At 33.9% G+C, this 16,757-nt stretch overlaps 1 protein-coding gene across 1 annotated transcript; it reads left to right on the forward strand.

The window, feature by feature from the left end:
- Window positions 1-228: 228 nt before the first annotated feature.
- LOC133329089 (acetylcholine receptor subunit alpha-L1-like) lies at window positions 229-4,053 on the forward strand. The gene is made up of 5 exons (XM_061537591.1): window positions 229-286; window positions 1,845-2,026; window positions 2,494-3,148; window positions 3,214-3,392; window positions 4,042-4,053. Exons 1-5 carry the CDS (start codon window positions 229-231, stop codon window positions 4,051-4,053), a joined length of 1,086 nt encoding a protein of 361 aa, XP_061393575.1.
- The last annotated feature ends 12,704 nt before the right edge of the window (window positions 4,054-16,757 follow it).

The following is a 16,757-nucleotide window of genomic DNA, read 5'->3' on the forward strand; positions in this document are numbered from 1 at the left end:
TATATGATATTCATAATGACATACAATTTCCTCCTCTCTTTCCCCCCAAAAACTTATTTCTGTAAATATTCACTATATGCCTTATACCACGTAATGGTGGAGACAACAATACTTTTTTTAGACTTCACCCATGAATCCATACTACTACTTTGTCTACGACGAATAATGGAAACAAAGTACAACTAAGAGATGACATTAAATTTATTAATTATTAAAGCCAACGAAAACATGATCAATTGGATACATATCCTGAGGAAAGATAAAAAAGCAATGGATGCAAAAATCAGTGAGTGATGAGAGTTTGATGGACATTGAAGTTGAACAGAGTATTTCGTTTCTCGTGTTACGGCATTGTGGAACGCTACGATTTTTAGTGTACCAACAAATGTACACTTCGATTTATAGTGGTATCCGGTATCCAACATGTAGAACACTACGATTATCGGTGTGCTCCGGCACAGTAATATTAAATATGTTTTAATGTTTGTGTTCCTGAACCCTAACTGTAAACATATTTTGGTGTTTCTGTAGCTGGAGCGGTACATCATTTCAGAGTACCGTTTCTTTTCAAACACTGTGGAAAACACATTAAATAAGTGATCGCAAATAATATGCGCTTCTAAGATATACCGGCTAACAGCATTTAATCGGAGTTAATCTATCTCCATTAGCTTCGATTAAATATTGTTAGCCGAAATTATAAAGTATGCGGAAAAGCATATATATATTTCATAATAATTTCTCCTCAATAGCTTTTTTAGTTGTCTTATAGCCTAGATAGCCTAGTTATTGCATTAACTGCCTTAATTCAAATTAACTTGTACATTATCCTCATTTTTATTGTTTGTTAATGCACAAAATCAAACTGAATTTAAACGGCATATACATTAGAACTTTTTACCGGGTTAACCTACTTTATGAGGATTTATTTGACATATATGCAAAGGAATTGACAATTGAATCCCACAGGGTTAACAAAATCCAGTTAAATGTAAAAATGGATTAAGCAATTTCAATATGGCAATGCTGTAAAAAATAAATTAATTGTTATCAATTTTATTTACGTTTATGAAAATAAAAGTTAGAAATAAAGGCAAAATTCAACATTTCTTCAAATTTGGAGCTGTTTTATATTCATTATAGCTGCTAGTTTTCTTCCTGTCATGTATAAATTTCATAAAGATGTAATCCTAAAAAACATTTTAAACAAATGTCAATATTTTCTTCCTACACACAGACAAACAATAGTTTTGAAACAAAAAACTGGTTCATAAATGCAGAAACTTTCGTATGTCAGGGTTAAATTCTAATTCAAATTAAGAACTTTTTAATGCAAATTAAGGCTGTCGTCTGTCTATGGTATTAGCTTCATATACCATAATTGTGGACAATTTCCATAATGATTTCACATTTTCGTGACAATTTCTAAGAATAAGTTGCTTTTGTGCCTTTTGTTTTTTTTTTGGAAAAGTAAACGAACTATACTACTGTTATACTTTATTTCGTGCGAGCGTGAGGCCCCTTTATAAAGATTGCTTGGCAATGGTAATTACCTCAATTGAATTACTGAAGAAGGTACACAAAAGCGAAATTCTAATGTTCTCCATGAATATGAATTAATAGTGGGGAATTGCGATAGTCGTCGCTGCCAGTCTCAGTTATTAGATGAAGGCAGACGCATTTACTTGACACCAAAGCGCATCGGTAAAATAATGTTGGTTTCGTCTGTCGCTTTAGCTTTTGCCGGACTTCTAGTATGTGCAAGTGGATCAGATCATGGTAGCTACGTTTATGTATAAATTTTATTAATAACTACTAAAATACGATACACTTCTACGTTACAGACTTAACGGGTGATACAGGTCGAGATTTGCTCAAGAAAACATTACTGGCCAACTACCACCCATCGTCAAGACCAGTACAAGCCTTAAACGAGACCGTAATTCTTTTCGTCAACATAGAAATGCAGCATTTCGATTATCTGGAAAAAACTGGAGTGTTTCATATGGTTGGACTGTTACATGTGGTAAGTGTTTTTTTTTTTTATTTTAATGTTATGTAATTTCCCTTTTGTCACATTGACATAACTGAAACCACTGAAAGTAGACTTTTGACCTAAATCTGTTTACTATATTGACACATTGTTCGGTGTTCGAATAAATAATATAAGAATCTGAATGTAGCCACAAGTCTAACTTATATAAAGTTAATGCGATACCAGCTCGTTATTTCATTGAATTTGTAAAATGAACTGCCAGAACATATACAAATTGCAGCTCAAAAATTGGACATATGCTTAGAAAAAGCTCCGGCCTACGACGGCTTTCATATCGTAGGAAATGGTTAGTAAAATTGTTCGTACGCATCAAAGATTTTGTAGTCCACCCATGTTTCTTAATATTGTCAGCACTTTCATGTTTCCCCTACCTGCTCCATACATTCTCAATTTGGACAGCTTGCTTTATATATTATGCCTCTTTACATCTATTCCAGAGGTGGCGCGATCCAAAATTAGCATGGAATCCCCGGGATTACGGCAATATTACATATATAACCATTGCTCAACGCCACATTTGGATTCCCGACTTGGAGTTCTACAACAATGCGCCTAACAAATTTATTCGCATGCACCGGAATGGGTTCGTTACTGTTAAACAGAATGGCGTGGTGTTTTGGAGTGACGCAGTTGATGTCAACATTTTCTGCACAAAAGATATGCAAAAGTGGCCCCACGACAGACACGAGTGTCACTTGGTTTTGGGCTCATGGACATTTGACGGGTTCGAGGTGGACATAATGCACGTCAATGCAAACGAAAGCATGAGCTTTTCAAATGTTAACATGCACAATATGGAATATAAGGTGGTTAGTTACAACGCATCACACGTGTCCAAATATTATCCCTGTTGTATTTATCCCTACACGTCAGTGGACTACAATATTACGTTTGAAAGGGAGTCTTCCTACGCCGTTGTTTTCCGCTGTCCCGCCATTTCAATAGCCATGTTTACACTCCTGAGCTTATGTCTGAATCCAAAACGGACTGAAAAGCTGTGGATCAATGCCATTAGCATGTGGTTAATAACGGGAGAATTGATTTATTTCGCGCAAAATGGACAAAACTTCTCCAGAGAAACACCCAACATAGGTAATTTCGAGTTGCTCTATTTATTGAAATACTTGTATCTAACATAAATATACGTTTAATTGCAGTCATTTTCTTTGGCGTCAGTTTCGTATTGGTGACCCTTTCACAATTAGTTGCTGTATTTTCAATTTTCGCCACAAGATCAGCCTTTAGGAGCAAGTCACCTTTGTCCACAAAATTTAGCAGATTTTTAAATTCCACCCTCATTTTGAAATTGGCAGCTGAGGAAGCAAAGCTGCGTACTGTAAGCCACTGTTCAAATAACTGCCGTTGCACAAAAACGGAGGACGACTCTCACCTAATAGACCGGTGTCACTCATCGGACGATTGGCAACTACTCGCAAATGTGTTACAGCGGACCACTTGTTTTTTCTTTTCCCTAATATATTTAATACTGTTTTCCATTTATTTTGTGTAAAATGATATCCCCAATTTTCGAAATGAATACATCTTCAAAACGAATGCCATTCGAAATTACTGATTATCTATATCTATCTATATATAGTATATCTATCTATATGTACATATATATAAAAATGAATTGCTGTTCGTTAGTCTCGCTAAAACTCGGGAACGGCTGAACGGATTTTTCTTATCTTAGTCTTGAAGTGTTCGTCGATCTTCAGGGAAGGTTTAAAAGGTGAGAAAAAATCGAAAACCGCGAAAAATTTGCAAAAATGTATTATGAAGCATATTTGCATTTCCACGAATTTAGTATCGAGCTTTTTTGATTGCACCACGTTGTAGTTGTTATTTTGAGATATTTTGAGCTAGAATTGGTAGCGTATCATTCTTTTAAGCCGTTATTTGCCAATTATTGAAAATTTTCAAAATATTTCATTTTATTTTTTTAATTGGATTGACATTGTATTGATTTTTTTTTGAAATTACAGAAAATAATTTAGATGTAAATCATTGAATGCTTTGACCTAAGTAGATAATAATCTATATAGATAATCGCAAAAATATATCTCACCACCAATATCCCGGTATGAAATAGTTTAAAATACTACAATGGGAATGGAGGATATATTAATTTTTGGTAGGAAGATTTGAAGATAGTAGGAAGATAGCCAGTAAAATTAAGATCGAACTTTTTATACCTTTCAACGTAGATTCCTTTAATTGATTAGGACATTTTCATGGGAGCTATGTTAAAGCATTATGTGCTCTAAAAAAATAATGTTCAAAATAATAGAAACTCAGGTTGGATAACGGTATTAAGAACATCAACATAACGAAAATAAGGCGAGAAATATGTATGGCGTCCTTTTGAAACGTTATTACAAATATCCTTGTTTTTTATGACGGGAATTTTGTATATACCTATATTGCCTAAAAGGGCTCTGTCAAAATGACTGGAAATATTTGTTACATTATTTACAATCATACAAAACGTTGTTATTATTTGTTTTCGGTGGTAGGGCTCTCGGGTTTCCCCTTTTGAAAAATAAGAGCGCGGACAAAACGTTCGAAAAAAGAGGAAGACTTTACTCTAAGAGTGAAATCGACTGGAAATATAAAATTAATTTTTCCCGAGGGTAAAAATATTGCTAGGTAGGACAACGTTTGCCGGGCCCGCTAGTTTTTTAATAAATGTGTCATCCATTTATGTTTCATAATACGAATATAATGAAATGAATATTTGCAATGAAGAATAACGAAAGAAGTTAGTATTTGTAAAATATTTATGTTTTTGACTTATGATTTGGATGAATCAGGATCAAATCATCCATATTTTTGGATGCTGTTCGCAATATTAAAACAATTTAAATGTGACAAGACCTTTGATATCCCTTATTCAAAAGTAATAAATGTTATTATGCAGTTTGAACAAAAGCGTTAAAAAAAAAAACAAAATAATAATTAGTACTTTTACAAATTAAAAATATTCTTTGAGAGTCGAGGATACTCCTCCACACTTAAGAGCGGTTTCACTCAAAGTTTCATTTCGGCCGAAAAATGCAGGGGATATACGTTTTTTGAACAAAAATAATATACCTACAGAGAGAGGATTATGTATTTCATGTCATGTTGGTCATATGGCTCTTAACTGAAAATTCATAAACATCGCAGTATGTTGATGCATTGGCTCATATTTTGTCCTGGTCGGTTTACAATGTTAAAAGCCTGTAGTGAAGCTAAGGTTGTTATTGAAGATATCGAACGTATCAAGTTGGAGAAGTCCTAAACTATCTAATGAACAGCTTTGATATGTCCTAATCGTTTCAAGATCCCTACAGTGACAAGAAACGCTGTGAGGGTTTTAATGGCCGTCGCATGAAGCATTCACTTTTATTAACTTTTGAATTGGTACGGTAAAATAAAGAGGTAGAGATTGAATTCTGGAATTTTTAATGTACATATATTTAGCTATGGTAAATGAAGTACAATACGTTAGTTTTTTTTTCTTTTACAGCGAAAAGGGTAGATACAGATATTCAAAATTTAGTATTAATCTTTAACGATTTCAAATTAAATGTTTTATGCAAATATTCTTCGACAGTTAAATGAAATATAGTTTCCAACCCCACATGGATCTATACTACAGCGAATGATATTGTGAATTCAGTTTAAACTTGGAATTTAGTGAAAAAAGAAGAAACTTCATATACATATAAGTGAACCAATAAAAACAAGCCACTGAACACTACAAGTACTAATTTTTTGCACTATAAGTTAATTTTATTCATCTATATCAGTAGTGACAGTTCATCACGGAGGGAGGCCGCGAAAAACATCAGTTCGTACCAATAAAGAAATATTTATTACAGTAAAAAAATATACTCTAGATATCGTTGGATATAACCTCAAGAACATGTCCGGAAGCCATCAAGAAAAACCTTTTATTTCTGAGAAGAATAGGAAAGCTAGATTGACTTTCGCAAAAGCTCACATTAATTGGAACCTGACTCAGTGGAGAAATGTTGTATTCTCGGATGATTTAAAATTTAATATTAATGTTTCGGACATGAAGAAATAGTGCCACGAAACACAAAATCTAAATGTTTCAATGTAATAACGACGTAGTTATAAATTTTTGTTCTCTATATTTTTAGAGTCCAATAAGCACTGCAAGACATTTTCTATGAAATGAAATACTAAAATTGCAATTGGAACTCTCACAATGAAAAAAGGTGTAGTTAATCGCAAATAAATCACTTACCAAAATTATTTATTGCAGATGATCCAACCGCTATTTTATTGCTGCAGCACTCGATTTTTTTCGTAATACGGAATATCCGTTTTACAACACAGAAATGTCCAGAAAAAAAAAGATTTTTTCACCACGAATTTCTTCAATTGATTAATGAATATTATTCACAAATATTACAATTATTTGACACCATTTTTGCGACATAATTTGTATTTTATTTCTGAGGATACGAAACGCGAAAACATACGCATTCCCGCATTTGAATTTGTTAAATAAACGAAACAAGTAAAAACGCACCATCGCCCAAATAAAATCGCGAATGTATAAAATAAACTCCAGACCACATTTGCTTTAAACCGAACATCCGAAACACAAATCAAATATGTCGTCGCCTCTGACAGATTTCTTCTTCGATCGTTTGAATATGATAATATACAAATATTATTTTGATTTGACACTTCATTTCTTCATTTTACATAGGAAGCGCACGCGATATTACAAGAACAGAAATGTATTCTATCGCTTACATTATTTAGCACAACAAGGAAACACGCAATTTCAGCTACAAACACATTTGCACATTCCTTTTCCATCACCGACAGTCGCGAATGTATAAAAGGAACGCCCGACCACATTTACATTACACCGTACTCCCACATCACAAATCGGATATGTCGTCGCTCCGTTTGTTTTTTGCTTTTTTTAACCACGGATTTCAACGATGATTACCACAAGAATAACTTACAATCCACAAAAGTTTTGCTTTCAGTTATTTATTTGGAAAATTCGATTAACCTTCGTTTCAATGAAAATTGTGGAATTGGTTTTTAACAGACTATTTCATTCAACAACAAATTGTGCACAGTTTTGTTTAATTCACTCAACAAACTTTATAGCAAAGATCGATCACACAACATTCGCGAACCGTTAACTTTGATAGAGTTACCACAGTATAAATTGCAATCGTCATTCAAATTCAGGGATTTATAGATCGATAAATGTTGAAGAATAATTATCTTGCTGCAATGATTTATAAAGCGTTTACATGTGCATCTAATATTTATATTTTCTTTATGTTTTGTTTATATTTTCAACAAAAGAAACATAACTACGTTCTGTCATAGTTGCATTTTTTAAGTTTGAAAATTCGTACGGCGACGTATTACGGTAACATTAATGTAAATACACGTGTTTTACTTTTGTGGCTTGACATGTTAAGTTGGCTTATTTTATTTTAAGAGAATATTGGCGTCCAAATTCATGTTTGACTCTGCTATTACTTTATAAATTGACAATTCATACGAAGCCAACATAACAGGCAGGTCTAAATCCTCGTATGTTTTCCCTCTTATTTTTCGCGATATTTTCCTTAAACAATAAAATTGTAAAAATATGTGAAATAAACGAAATAACCTGTTGAATATGTTTATATGTAAATTTGACACTGTAAGACATTACACTAGACTATAGTTTTTGTTAATTTCGTCAAGTAATCCTGTACCATGATTTTCATAAAAGTCGACGCTGTTGAATATGTTTATATGTAAATTTGACACTGTAAGACATTACACTAGACTATAGTTTTTGTTAATTTCGTCAAGTAATCCTGTACCATGATTTTCATAAAAAGTCGACGCTCGCTGGTGATGTGCGATGCGCTCCGGAGTTAAATAGAACATAACACGAAATAAAAAACGCTCAACGCAAACATTATGCTTAGGCCTTTGGTAATTATTTCATAATTCAGGGCGAACAACGAATGAGAAAACGTACAACGTCCATCTGTACATGACATTAAGCTTTTCAATATAAAAAGTCGATTAATCGATAAGTTAAAAGTCGACTTTTCAATACAAAAAGTCGATTAATCGATAAGTTAAAAGTCGACTTACATATCCCTATGTTAGTTCATACACTAGTTCTTCGAACTACGTAACTCTATCCGGACCGACAAATTTTTTTCACTCGGTTTGTATTTGGCAGAATCGGCATAATCAATAAACCAAACACAATAAACAGCAAGTGGCAGTTTTTGCGAGATAAAGGCGACGTCATTGTAATTACATATGTAGTTGTTGGGGTTAATTGCTGATTTTGTTTCGCCTTGATCGGGGTAGTGGATATATTACCATTTACTTCAATCCAACTTTTCGGCCCAAATCCAACTCGGCCGACTGTCGTTACACCAAGATGAAAAAGATTTTCTCGAAATTCGACAAGAATGAAAAGCTTGAGTCACACCATAACTCTGCAAAGGAAGTCAATAGCTTCGTTGGGAAAGTGTTTACGGTTGGACGTGTCACTGTCACTATAGAGGATGTGCTGGCCGAAGGTAAGTGGATTTGATTCCATTAAAACGTCACAAGACATTGCTGCTGAGATAATAGTGTTCGGTACATGGAATGGAGTGTGCAAATCATTGATTTGCTGACTCCAAGTCTTCTTAGTGAGACTCACAAAAATACACCCATCAATTGTGGAAAATAGGCACTTGATACGTATATTTTTAATTATCATACATGGTATGTGTGTGTTAGTGATTTTGTCTGGTGCACTTGAATCACAGGTATTGAGTTAATGTTTTCATGTAGTAGAATTACAGCTGATTAAGCAGAGTTTGTCTGACTATGAATATTTGACCAGATTATAAACGAATCGATTGTGCCACGAACTGAACAGTGTTAAAATGTATATATTGAAAGATGAATGAAATTTGCTGTATTTCAGTGTACATTTTATCAAATAAATAGGAACATGTCAAATTTAGGGGCTCCACTCGGATCAGTTTGATCCGCGTAGTCCTCCTTGAGCTGATTACAGTGATATACATTTTATGTGGGGGAAAATGTATACTTCCCGAGATATGGGCCTTGAAAGTTCGGAACATATTTCGTTTAAAACAGCCGTTTTACTATTGCCACAAAGTCAATATGGGTCCGAGTGGAGCCACCAAACTTAAGCCCGAAATTCAATTGTCAACAATGGAGTGAAAAGGGCATTTGTGTCTTGTATAAATCAGAGTGAAAAATGTAGTACAAAATGAAACAAATCGCTGTTGCAAACATAAATTTACTGTGTGTGTAATAATCCAAAAATGCAATGTCGTGAAAAACGCGTTGGAAATTTGTGGCTATCTTCATACCTACGAATGTTAAAGTGTGTTTAGATTTACAAAATCCACTCGATCTCAAATGACAATTTGTGAACAGTATTAACGTGATGTATACGCCATGGAATTGACATTTGGGATCGGGTGGATTTAGTAGTCCAAACGCGCACTTATGATAAAAACATCGATTTTCAAAAATATTGGTTTTAATTCAGCCTAATCAAGTTAAGGAATATGAAGGAATTCTGTAAGCACAAACATCGCAAATACTTGATATATCTATTACATAGTAACTTCGGTTAATGTGGACCGCCCGCATATTTTAGAAAAAGCTGGAAATATGATAACCTTGCCTTGATATATGTTTTCCTAATTATTAAAAACAAGACATCAAATACGATTTGAGCCCATAATTGCAATGTTAACAGACAGGTTTTTAAAAGAGAGTGATAATAAAGCTAGGACCCTCAAAATACCGCAAATGCTCGACACACTTGGATGGGTTCAAAGGACTCCATGGATTCATACACTAATTTTTTTGTTACCCAACAAGATTTTTGTATCTCGTAGAAATCAGAGTGGTACGTTTGATTATATTGTTTCAAAGGAGAAAAACGAGGACATTCTAAAAAAAATAAGTTAATGCTTCGACTTATTAATGTACCAGACATGAATTGTTTTATATGAATGAATTTTATATAAGAAACTTTCTTCTTATATGCGTGCCTTTGTATAATTATACAAGGTAACTGCAAAACGCAGCTGTTTTTGCTCCATCATTTGTCATATAGTGTTAATTTCGATATGACAAATGATGTTTTTATATTTATTTATATTGTCCAGTCTTTCGAACTTAGACAGTGAACTATATTTCACAACTAAATATCAATTTCCTCATTAAACCAGTATAGTCGGACGCGGCCGACCATATGATACTCTACACAACTACCACGAAAATCTAACTTTCTGCGTTTCTATATTCTGTATCTGGGCAATATTTGGAGATATTTGCATCCTATTGACCGATTATAAATCAACAGCTCCACTTTCTTACCCTGGCATTATACCAGGATAATATTCACTCAACTAGAAAATCTGACAAAAATATAGTTTTACGTTCACTGCACCCCCTAAATATCATCTCAACATCACCAACATTTATAGGCGTCGTCCGTGACAAAACGACCAGCACGACCGTTCCGCCCTCTTGTGGGGTAATAGTAATATTAAACAATATCGGAATACGTAGACCCCTGTAAATATTCAAGTATAACTCCCACATGCGAGTACATACAACCACACCTCTTGGATATACTATAAACTTCTCGGGTCTATGTCCTTCAGGAGCAAATATATACGCCCAAGAATACAAATTTCGTCATTTTTCACACAGAGAGGGGTATTGGACTACTCAAAACATATTTTACCATTTAAAAACAAGAGCAACTCAAACAAAAATGGTGAGACCATATGTCTGTAAAAAGACAAATTAGTTAGTATGGAGAAAATAAGGTTTTATAAGTACCAATTGGTTTGTTTTGGATTTATAAGAATCAATTGGTTATTATAGATACCACAGGCCTTTATAGAAACCAATTGTTTTCTCCATAATAACTAGTAGTCCAATATCCCTCCCTTTTACATTTAGCCTCTTTATAATGATGAAATCTATATTTAATTGTGAAAAGTAGTTTACAGCCTTAATATCAAAAGACTGGGCAAAATTAAATATAAATACGGGAGACTGGGGCACATTTAGCAATCGCGTTTTTGATATGAAGCTCTCACCGTACATCACTACCTTCGATACATAGGTATCGAATATCAAAATAAATAACTGTCGCAGAGTTTGAAATCTTTAGATAATGAAATTTTTCATCCTTTCATAAATGCACGGTTTTTTGTATTTTTAAAAATGTTTTTGTAATATTTCCATTTCGAAAGTATTTCGTGTAAATTCGGCATTTTGGAGTGGGGCAAATTCGGCCATATACAGATAGTGCAATATTTATTTATTTATTTATTATAGTATTATCATTGTAGTTTAGTACAATGCTAATAAAAAAAGTATCTACCACTGGCTACAATGGCCATCAGCTAAATCGGTTGACAATTCTTAATAATTTTATTAAATAGTAATTTTAAGATGACTTATGTAGTTAAATATCTTATTAATATTGGCAGGTGATGTTAAAATATTCGTTCCATCGTTGTTGAGGTAGTTGAGGCGGGCTCTGTCGAAAGCGTTGCAAGTTTCTAAAATATGTTGTGCTGTGTAGATATTTCCACATTTGGGACACTTGTCAAAACTTGTGTTAATGAGATGTTGGTGTGTGGCAATAGTATGACCCATTCGAAAATATGCGCACTTGCTTTTTAGGTACATTGGTAGGATAGACGGGCACTATGCAGTTGGGATTTATTTTGTTATAGTGCACATGTTCAAATAACATGTGTTGTTTAGCATTTTGTTTAAGTTTGTGTTTTATAAATGTTTTTAAATCTATTTGTTCGATTATTCCATCTAACAACACTGGAGCGGTGCAGGCGTACTTTGCTGCTTTATCGGCGTTTTCGTTTCCTTCAATTCCAACATGACCATGGATTGCAATATTGATAGCTTCTATAATGCCAGCAGCTTCGGCCGTGAAGATAGATGAAAAATCAGCAAGGGTTTTAATGGATAGAGTATCTCCATTGGAATCAACAACTGCGTATGCGGAGACTAAGTTTGTTTTTGAGGCATCAGTGTATAAGAACTGCCAAGACGAGTACTGCGAGGAAAAAAATCGAAAATGGTGTGCATATATTTCGTTTGAAGTTCCACTTTTTCCTAGAATGCTGAGAGATGTATCGCACGATTTGTCCGAAAAAAGCCATGAAGGGCATTTAGGTTTAAAGCATGTAACCTTATCCCTAAAGATTACTATGTTGTTCCTAATAGAATAGTAAACAACTGTTGTTTTTTTAGGTTTTCGTTTTGCTTTCAAAATTTTCGATACATCAGTGTTAATAACGGAAGACTTGGATGACGGGATTTTAGGCAGTAACATATTCCTAGACTCGAGAATTCTATGCTCGAGAGAAGGCAGTCCATATTCAATCAGTAAGGTTTTGATGAGAGTAGTTCTATATGCGTATGTGCTGGCCCTGATGCTATCGTGGTTTACGGCTTTAATAAGTTTCAAAGTTGAAACAGGACTGTCCCCAAAAAGGTATAAACCGTAGTCAATTTTGCTTAGCACCAATGTTTTTACCAAGTAAGTAAGGGTGTTAATGTGGGCGAAACTTTTATATGAAAGGTACTTTATATAGGAGGTGATGCAAATGTGGTATACCCATTTCTTTTTAGATTGCCAAATTTTTATTTTTTATCCGATTAAATTGAAATTTTACACTTAACATGCTACATGTGTTGTCTTTCATGTATCAATTTGAAAATAATATTATTTTAACAATTTAAGAGATATTTGAGAAAATATTTGAAATTCCATTAAAATTTATTTTAAAAAAAGTGCAGGTAATGTGGTATACCACATGATGTTAATGTGGTATAGTATAATTTTCACTTCCAATTGATATCTTATATAATTTATTGTTTTTAATGAATGCGAATTAGCTCGAGATTTATGTCTGTTAAGATTTTTGACGGATACGTTGAGTGGAACTTTAATTTTTATTATATAATAATGTCTAGACAAGGCAATATTTAATTGTTGTATGGAGAAGTTGTTAAAACTCATAGCCTTTGTTTTTCATCCTTGAGATTCATGGTAGACTCTCGTTGAGTACAAATGTTTCAAATAGTAATGAGATTTTGTCTAGTGTTGGCTTTTTTTCATGCAGACTCAAGGTATACCACATTACCTGCACTTGTGTTTACTGAAGAAATGTCTAGTTTTTTTTTCCTAACGTGATTTAAATAAATTAAACAGATCATTGCTATCTTATTTTTTTAGAACAGCAAACTATAGAACATGTTTCAGTTATTCTAAAATTTTCAGTTTACAAAAAAAGTGACTATACCACATTACCAACCTATACCACATTTGCATCACCCCCTCTAATGTTTAATCGGGGTATAAGGTCCTTTTTTAATTTAAGTATGTGTTCGTTCCACCGATAGTTTTTTTGAAAAATTATACTCAGGATCTTGACGTAGGGAATGCTAACACCGTTGATTATTATGTTGGTGGGTTTACAGCTATGCTTCCGACATATATGTAGAATTGAAGATTTTGTAGGAGAAATTTTGGCACCAGATGTTTTGGCCCAAGTGTTGATATCATTTATGATGTTTGAAAATTGAATGTTGGCAGCAACGTTATCTTTATCAGAGCTCAGAATGTATAGGTCGTCAGCGTAAAGGCAATGATATATTTTAGGATATTTGATTATGATGTTGCTGATTTGATTAAAGGCTATTTGAAAAAGCACTACTGATAGTGGTGAACCTTGAGGTATTCCATTATTCATAGCAAACTGGTTTGAGTAATAGTTATTGATTTTGACTTTAAAAGTGCGCCCAATCAAAAATGACTTGATGAAATTTAAAATTTTTCTTCCAACTCCCCATTATTAAAGCGAATCTAATATTATATGTATCCCGATGCGATCAAATGCTTTTTCAAAGTCTATCGAAAGTACTGATGTGTGACTTCTTGCAGATATGGATTTGGATGCATAAAAGTCGATGTGTAAAAGTACGTCTGTACAACCTTGGTTTGCTTTATAGGCAACTTGATTAATAGAAATTAAATTACGAGCATTCAAAAACCATGATAAGCGGTTGGAGATTATCCTTTCCAACAGTTTAGAAAGGCAGGGCAGCAAAGATATATGCCGGTATCCAGAAAAATCCGTTTTACTTTTAGGCAGACTGCCGATTTCCAGCAAAGAAATATTATCGCGTCCAGGCGTGGTGCATTATCTTTACCAAAAGCTATTTGCATTATTACATACAATTTCACCCTCAATTGTAGCAGCTTGCTTATTTAAGGCAGGATTAGAAAAGTATGCAAGCTTAAACTTAGCAGCGCAAAACTCCGGAGAAAAGTTGCTATTTGATGATTCGACCGACCATTTATCTCCAAAATGGTTGGCTATATCGATGGATCGTTGATACATACGTCATTGGATTTCATTGACGTGAATAGGTTGAAGTTACCTTTTCTAGATATTTTGTTAATTTTATGCCACACAAAGCTGAGAGGTAGATCACGGCTGATTGTTTTTGTGAAATTATAAAAATACAATGCCTTTTGTTTTTTAGATACAAATCTAAATTTAGAGATTATCGGGTGAAGGAGCCTTTTTAAAAGCACGATAGAGGCGAACCTTTTTCTTGCGTAGGGTGTATAACTCCTTATTCCACCATGGAACAGATCTTTTGGTTGTATGTCTTGTAATTGGGATACTATTATTGGCTGCATTTCTAATTGTTTTTGTGAAAATGGCATTAATTTTGTTGGTATTTCCGATAAGAGTGTTGGCATCTATTGAAGTGTCAACACCCATTTTAAAAGAGTCCCAATTTGCCTTCTTAAAATTATGTTTATAAGATAGTTTAAACTTTGCGACAGGTGTACCAAAATCAATGTTGGTGATTATTGGAAAATGATCACTACTGTAAAAGTCATCTAAAGTATGACTACTTGTCATGGATAAAAGCGAAGGCGAACAGCATATAATGTCTATGTAGGCATGTGTTCCGAACGTAGATAAATTTGTGGGTTTGCCATCGTTTAGTATACAAAGGTTTTGTGCATTCAGGGCATTTTCAAAAATAAGCCCCTTGAATTACTTCTGTTGGATCCCCAAATGATGTTCCAGCTATTTACATCGCCAAGTAAAATTATTGGAGCTTTTATGTTGATGAATAAGTTTAATATGTCGGAACCCGCAAAGGTTTCGTTGAGATGGATGTAAGTTGAAATAATGGTAAATTTTATTTTTTTAAGGAAATTTCAATTGCAATATTTAATATTTTGGAGTTATTTAAAATTCGCTTATGAGGAATATTTTTATTAATAAACCAGCGGGCCCGGCAAACGTTGTCCTGCCTAGCAATATTTTTACCCTACACATAAGGATCTTTGTAATACCTTGGTAACTTTATCAGAGCACACATAAAGCGGCATTAGTATTCCACATTTTTCGATGCTTTGAGGATTGGGGCACGTTTTTAAATCTAATCAGCTGCAATTTGGCATTTGCCTGTTTTATTTGGTAGAATGAATCCTACTAAAAATTATCACTATTGGTCAACGGTACCCACAATATTCGGTATTTTGGGGAAACGTTATATTTAGTTCCAAGTTTTGATATAAATCCTACATACAGGTCCCGCCCCATTTTCGGTTTTATAAAGATTTTGATCGAATTTTCTCATAGAGTTGGATTGCTCTGAATAAAAACCTTCTTCCCAGAAGGTATGCACTATGGATTAACGTTTCAAAAGGACGCCATACATATTTATCGCCTTATTTTCGTTATGTTGATGTTCTTAATACCGTTATCCAACCTGAGTCAAAGACTGAGTTGTAAAAAGACAGTAATTTATGTTTGCTTTTGTTAGATAGATTCTTCAACATGGGAAACGAAATATTATCGCGTCCAGGCGTGGTGCATTATCTTTACCAAAAGCTATTTGCATTTCATTACATACAATTTCACCCTCAATTGTAGCAGCTTGCTTATTTAAGGCAGGATTAGAAAAGTATGCAAGCTTAAACTTAGCAGCGCAAAACTCCGGAGAAAAGTTGCTATTTGATGATTCGACCGACCATTTATCTCCAAAGTGGTTGGCTATATCGATGGATCGTTGATACATACGTCATTGGATTTCATTGACGTGAATAGGTTGAAGTTACCTTTTCTAGATATTTTGTTAATTTTATGCCACACAAAGCTGAGAGGTAGATCACGGCTGATTGTTTTTGTGAAATTATAAAAATACAATGCCTTTTGTTTTTTAGATACAAATCTAAATTTAGAGATTATCGGGTGAAGGAGCCTTTTTAAAAGCACGATAGAGGCGAACCTTTTTCTTGCGTAGGGTGTATAACTCCTTATTCCACCATGGAACAGATCTTTTGGTTGTATGTCTTGTAATTATTACATACAATTTCACCCTCAATTGTAGCAGCTTGCTTATTTAAGGCAGGATTAGAAAAGTATGAAGGTTAAACTTAGCAGCGCAAAACTCCGGAGAAAAGTTGCTATTTGATGATTCGACCGACCATTTATCTCCAAAATGGTTGGCTATATCGATGGATCGTTGATACATACGTCATTGGATTTCATTGACGTGAATAGGTTGAAGTTACCTTTTCTAGATATTT

Source organism: Musca vetustissima, unplaced genomic scaffold (assembly GCF_032173495.1).
Source record: "Musca vetustissima isolate MV318-11 ecotype Yass unplaced genomic scaffold, APGP_CSIRO_Mvet_v1 utg146207, whole genome shotgun sequence".
NCBI lineage: Eukaryota > Metazoa > Arthropoda > Insecta > Diptera > Muscidae > Musca > Musca vetustissima.

Excerpts from the sequence above, each read along its gene's own strand:
- LOC133329089 (XM_061537591.1), top strand. The coding sequence starts at position 229 with ATGATCAATTGGATACATATCCTGAGGAAAGATAAAAAAGCAATGGAT. Across the intron at positions 2,027-2,493 it reads TGGTTGGACTGTTACATGTG|AGGTGGCGCGATCCAAAATT; the intron begins GTAAGTGTTTTT and ends CATCTATTCCAG. Across the intron at positions 3,149-3,213 it reads CAGAGAAACACCCAACATAG|TCATTTTCTTTGGCGTCAGT; the intron begins GTAATTTCGAGT and ends GTTTAATTGCAG.